Below are 5,545 nucleotides of genomic sequence, written 5' to 3' on the forward strand. Positions count from 1 at the left end.
GTGTATTAAAATGTCTTCTGTATACAGTAAGCCACTGACCGTTCTTTGTCAGCTGTGTGTAATGGTTTTCCCTTGAGGGAGGGTTGTGGGTACCAAAAGCCACCTGTTCTTACTTCCAGTTCCTGCTATGAGGAGTGTCCATTAACAGATAAGCAGGCGGTATTCCGTAAACTCTGGAATCCAACACAGTTTAACTAATCCCCATGTATAAAAACTAAAAACCTAACCCTTCCAGCACTCACTCCGTAGGGAACACAACCCAGAATTCCATGTTTTGCTTTTCACTATGACCTTAAGTCCACGGACAGCCCAGGCGTCTCTTTTTCAGAACTCTGCCTTCTGACCCCGCATCATCTTCCTATCCATTCCATACACCAAAACTGCAGGTGGACCTTCCAGGCCCATAATCTGGGACGGGAAGGGAATAGCAGCCCTGAACTCTTACAGCTGGAAGCAACTTCTGCCTTAGGAGAGAATCGAGGGAGCTTTCCACTACCTCTCAGACCCACATAGCTTGGCAGCCAGTAGGGCAGTTGGTTCCCGAGGCTTGGGGCTTGTCTTGAAATAGGGTCTTGTAAGTCCGGGGGCTCTAAGGTCCTTCATGCTGAGGGCTCTGTGATCCAGGTCATGTTAAATGTCCTGTTGTGTTCTCAGCAGCCAACGGAGCACAGCGCAGCATGTAGGCCTCTTTCGATTCTGAAGAGCGCCAGCCTTACATACGTGATCTCATTTTTGCAGGTTGCTTTGGCCCGTTCATCCTCCACTTCTTGCTCATGGTTAGTATTCCCTTTGTGATGGCTTGATGGTAGCAGAGCTGATTCCAGAAAGTTCTTTGAAACTGGAGGGATCTTATTATTCCTGTTCAGTGTTCCCATTCCCCACCTGGTCAGTGTGACTCAACCCAAAATACCTCCAGCCCACAGAAGTGAAAGATAGTGTGTGAATTTCACTAACAGCTTTTAAAACTGCTCATCCCTTTGAGGGCCCTGCAACCTGAGTTCACTTTCAGCATTGACGGTGCCCTTTAAACCCATGACCATCCTAAGCAGGAAGAGGTGTTTCCACAATCCTGAGTTTCAGCCAGAAAATGGGGCTGTTGGCTAAGGCTTATTAATCATCAAACATTGAGCCTCAAACCAAAATAATTCTTTATATGCTCAGAGTAGCTTTTATCATGGCTTCTGAGCTTCTGTGCTAAAAGGCATCATCACCGTGGACAGTCGCCCAGCCACAGTGACAAATTCAATGGTGGAAGCACGTGACCTCAGCCAGACCAATCAGAATCAGTCTCCTTGGCTGGAACCATTGAGGGAGGCTTTTCCTTCCCCTGAAGTTGCTAAGCAGGCAAAATGAAAACCTGGAGATGCTGATGGCCAGTTTTGTTCCCACATGCAAAGAGCATTTTTAAGAATGAAACACCAACTAAAGGCAAGCAGGGCTGAGATGAAAAGAAACAACATTTTAGATCCGGCTATGCTTGAATCTACCCAAATCTATCCCTGAAGTTTTCAGTTATACCAGACTTTAAAAACCCTTTTAAAAAAAAACAAGTTTTTTTCATACACAGTCTAACATTTGCAATGACAACTGTCCTACATAAATTGTAATTGGTTCCAGGAGTACTTTGTCTCAAAAAGGTTTAGTCTAGCATGTTTTGTGGAATATTAGAAGATGACATGTAGTAAAAAAAAATAGTGTGAGAAAGGAGTTAGGCAATTGTTAAAAGACATAGTATTTCTCAAAGACTTGAACTTGGTGATATGCATGTTAAATCTCTCAGAAGAGTAGACATAGTAAATAACCCTTTCCAACACTCATGAGACTCCTTGGGACCAGTTTGCTAGAGAATACACTTTGGAACAGGCTTACCTTGAGTTTTCTCAAAGTCCAGGCTTTTAGGAAGAAGCAATGCTTTAAGGGGATGACAAAACAAACAAACAAAAAAACAAACAAACAAACTTTCAGGATCTGTTCAACTAGATTTATCCCAAATGGCAGTGCCCTTCATGCTAATACTAAATTTGATGATCTATAGAAAACTAACTTTCGTCATTCCCCAAAGTTTCAATGGGCATCAAACTCTGTAGCCAAATGAAAACTCAACCTCAACTGAAAAGATAGAAACTCCTCAGATTGTCCCAGGATAACTCTGTTTTCATCAGATCTGGCCCCCTAACTACTGGTACGTCTGTTTTATTGTCCAACTCTCATGCTTTCGGTGAAATGGCATGTCACACACACAAGAAGACGGAACGACATCTGTGATTTTATAGTTATTTTAATAACCAGGTTTACATTAACAGTCACTTGATGAACTTTTTTTGTTTTTTGTTTTTTTCTTATCTCAGCTAAACTCAAAACACAAGTTTCTTCACGGTTCAAACCAAACAGCTCTTCACATTCCAGAGCTGCCTCACAGCTACCACAGATCACAGGGAGATTTACGGTCTGTCCATATTCACCAGACACAGAACTTTACACTCACATACCATTTTCCAAAAAGGGGACTTACAATGACTGCTGGCTGCCCAGGTCAGCCCATGTGTGTATCTGGAACTCGAGCTGGAGTTTTTCAGGGAGAAGCCCTGGGAAGCTTGTGGGACTCGTCACCCTGTTGTTGGAAAGGGCTTCTCAGGGTGAACGAAAGTCCAGGCTTACAACTGGGGCCTTTGGAACAGAAGCATGACTCTCTGGGTGTAGTCACGAAGAAAAAGGCCAAAGGATGACTGGACTTCAAAGAAAACCCATTTTCTGGATGACTATAAGACTTCCATTTTTAGAAAACTTAGAAGAAATAGCTCTATTGGGATGGCTGACTTAACAGTTCCACAGATACCTTCTCAACGACCTAAGCTTGTGGCCCTCCCAGGCAGAACCCTAGCTGATTGCCATCCGGGTTTAGGAACAATATGAGAAGGCTGAGGGTGGTGATGGTGGTGGCGGTGTTGCGGGGGGGGGGGNGTGAGGTGTTTGGGAGGTGACCAAATGAGGCTCTTCAGAGCTATAAAATGTCATTCAGAGGTCAGAATCCCAAGCCTGACTGAATAGGGATAAGGAATTCAGCCAGAAAGAAATGATGGGGCCAGATTAGAACTAACACAGATTTACAAGAATTCCAGTGATGTGCCCAAGTGCCCACACCATGTCAGCTTATTTATACCAGCTACCAAGAGCTGCTGGGAAGTCAAAATTGGTAACCATGGGAGTATTTACACCATGGAAATTGGCAAATGCTACAAATCAGGGCTTTTTTTTGCCCCCTCCTAGCAAGCCAGCTGTTAAATAGTTATTAGAACACCACTTGCCTTCTGCTAGTAGTACTCCTTGAGAGCTAATCGCCCTCTTAAGATAATCAGAGACCTGTGTCTTGGCAGGATCAGAAAAGAACATTGTGACATTAAAAGCGTGGCCTCCTTGTAGTACAGTGAAGTTGTATCTTATATGGGAGTTATGGTGTGAGGTAGAATGTGAGGTGAATTTGGGCAATCATAAAATTTACGCTTGAAAAACCCCTCATAACATAGGATGGGTCTCTTTTCTTAGTGAAACCCAGTACAGTGAGCCAGCCGCCCTTCAACCATGAAACAAGTCACTCTTTTTAGTTTATTTTTATTTTGTTTTTTATTTCTATTTTTGGTCTCATTTTTAGCTAATATCAGATGAACCAAAATGTTGAGATACTTGTACATACCTTTACAGACTGGAGGTACACGTAGAACCTTGGGATGCTCACACATCTGAGAGGCCTAAGGTCCCGGAACAGCAGTGCCACGTGTCCCCACCTTGTGCTTACTGCAGGAATGGTGGCCAGAATTGCCTAATTATTTGAAATATTATTGATATCTGACACTTTCTTTTTAGTTATTTATTTGCCAAACACAAAGTTTAATTCACCTAGGTGAGATGTGCATGTAATTATCTGCACTCTCCTGATACACAGAAGATCTTTGCAGAGGAACTATTTGAGAGAACCTACAGATGCCACTGGTTAGAGTGTCAAGAAGTGATTAGGCTCGGTGCAGGACTGTTTTAACCTCCTGGCCACTCACATCACCTAAACCTTGTCCTTACTTATAGAGAGTCTGGGCCTCACCAAGATGGTGGTAAGCTGGAAACAGGAGAGACCAGACTGGCCCATTTGGGAAACCAGACAGATGGAAATATGGCAGAGGTAACAGTTACGGCCACATGTTACACCTGAATTTTCCAGGAGGGAGTTTGCACTGGGGCATCTCAGCATGGGTAGAACACCAGTGATGAGTTTTAGCTCAGCATTTACAGTTGTCTCCTCACTAAGCCAATAGGCCCAGAATTCCTGGCAGGGCTGTAAAACAGTGCCTCTCTATTGTCAGAGCAACCATATTTTTGTTCAGAATTAAAGCGAGCTCTTCTGTTCTGTTTGATTCTTTTTCTCTACCTTCCCTACACATTGTCTATGCTATTTTGCTTTTCACCAAACACTATAAATTCTAAGTGTTACCCTGACTTGGTTTCTCAGAGGGTATGTGTTGACAAGAATGACAAGAAGGTGACCAGATTCTGCCCCAGGTTAGGAACCAGAAGTGTCACTTGCATGTTTACCAACTTTCATCTTTCAATTGATTTTGATTCAAGCCGTTGTGCTGTGGGTTTACCTCCCCAGTCACTTGTTCCTCCTCGTATGTATCACTCCACAGGAGGGACTTTGGGAAACGCTTACCAAAGGCCAGCGGGATTGGTAGGCTCTCCATCAGGATGGGAGCTGATCATGTGTGCCACTTCGCGTCTATACAAATTATAACAGGATGGGAACCCAGTGCAATCTCTGTAGTTTGAATCCCGAGTTTTTACTACCAGTGAGCTGTGACTGTGCCTGAAGCACCTCTATGGGCCTTCAGAAACCATGGGCGCACTGACTAATGACCAACAATGTGCTTCCAGTTTGAAAAGAAAAAGCATTATATCCATCAGTGTAGAACAACTGATTACAAACACCTCCCACCATTATATATGGTAAACATTAGGACAAAAATTTTTCCAAAACATCAAAGGATACCTACATCCTTACCATGATTGCTAGTCGTTGAAATCAGGTCCTTAGGTTTTATTTCATAACTAGAGCTAAAAGTTACTATCCTACCAGATAGAACATGTCTCATTTAGATTTATGACAACCAAGGCTCAGGGCTAAGAAAACTGGGTGACTATTACACTTTTTTTTTTTTTTGGCCTGGTATTCCTGGAATCCTTTTCTCCTAACAACTTCATCTGTGTGGAAAATCTAAAAAGTCTGAGCTGGTTTTGAAGACCAGACGCCCCCTGGTTATAACACTAGCATTATAGCAGGGCCACCCGCCCCGGTGCATTCACAGTGACCTCTAGAGGGTGGGAGGGGCAGCTGAGCCCTGCGAGGCTGGCCACAACCCTAACTGTGCAAGTAAACGGTCAGCTAATGGCTAACACACCTCGATGGCAGCACTGGTTTTGGTTAAGGTCATTGCTGGGGCAGGATTGAATGTCAAGCAGCACAGAGCACTGCTAAATTAATTAGGATTAAATTAATTCA

The 5,545-nt window shown here is 43.5% G+C and overlaps 1 protein-coding gene across 1 annotated transcript in view; it reads right to left on the reverse strand.

The window, feature by feature from the left end:
* Positions 1 to 324: 324 nt before the first annotated feature.
* DPYSL3 (dihydropyrimidinase like 3) overlaps positions 325 to 5,545 on the reverse strand; it is a 124,113-nt gene continuing 118,892 nt past the window's right edge. The window contains exon 13 of the mRNA XM_019661429.1: positions 325 to 408. Coding sequence (XP_019516974.1) covers positions 325 to 408 — 84 coding nt within the window. The remainder of the gene's footprint in view (positions 409 to 5,545) is intronic.

The sequence above is a fragment of the Hipposideros armiger genome, unplaced genomic scaffold, assembly GCF_001890085.2.
Source record: "Hipposideros armiger isolate ML-2016 unplaced genomic scaffold, ASM189008v1 scaffold_11, whole genome shotgun sequence".
NCBI classification, from domain to species: Eukaryota; Metazoa; Chordata; class Mammalia; order Chiroptera; family Hipposideridae; genus Hipposideros; species Hipposideros armiger.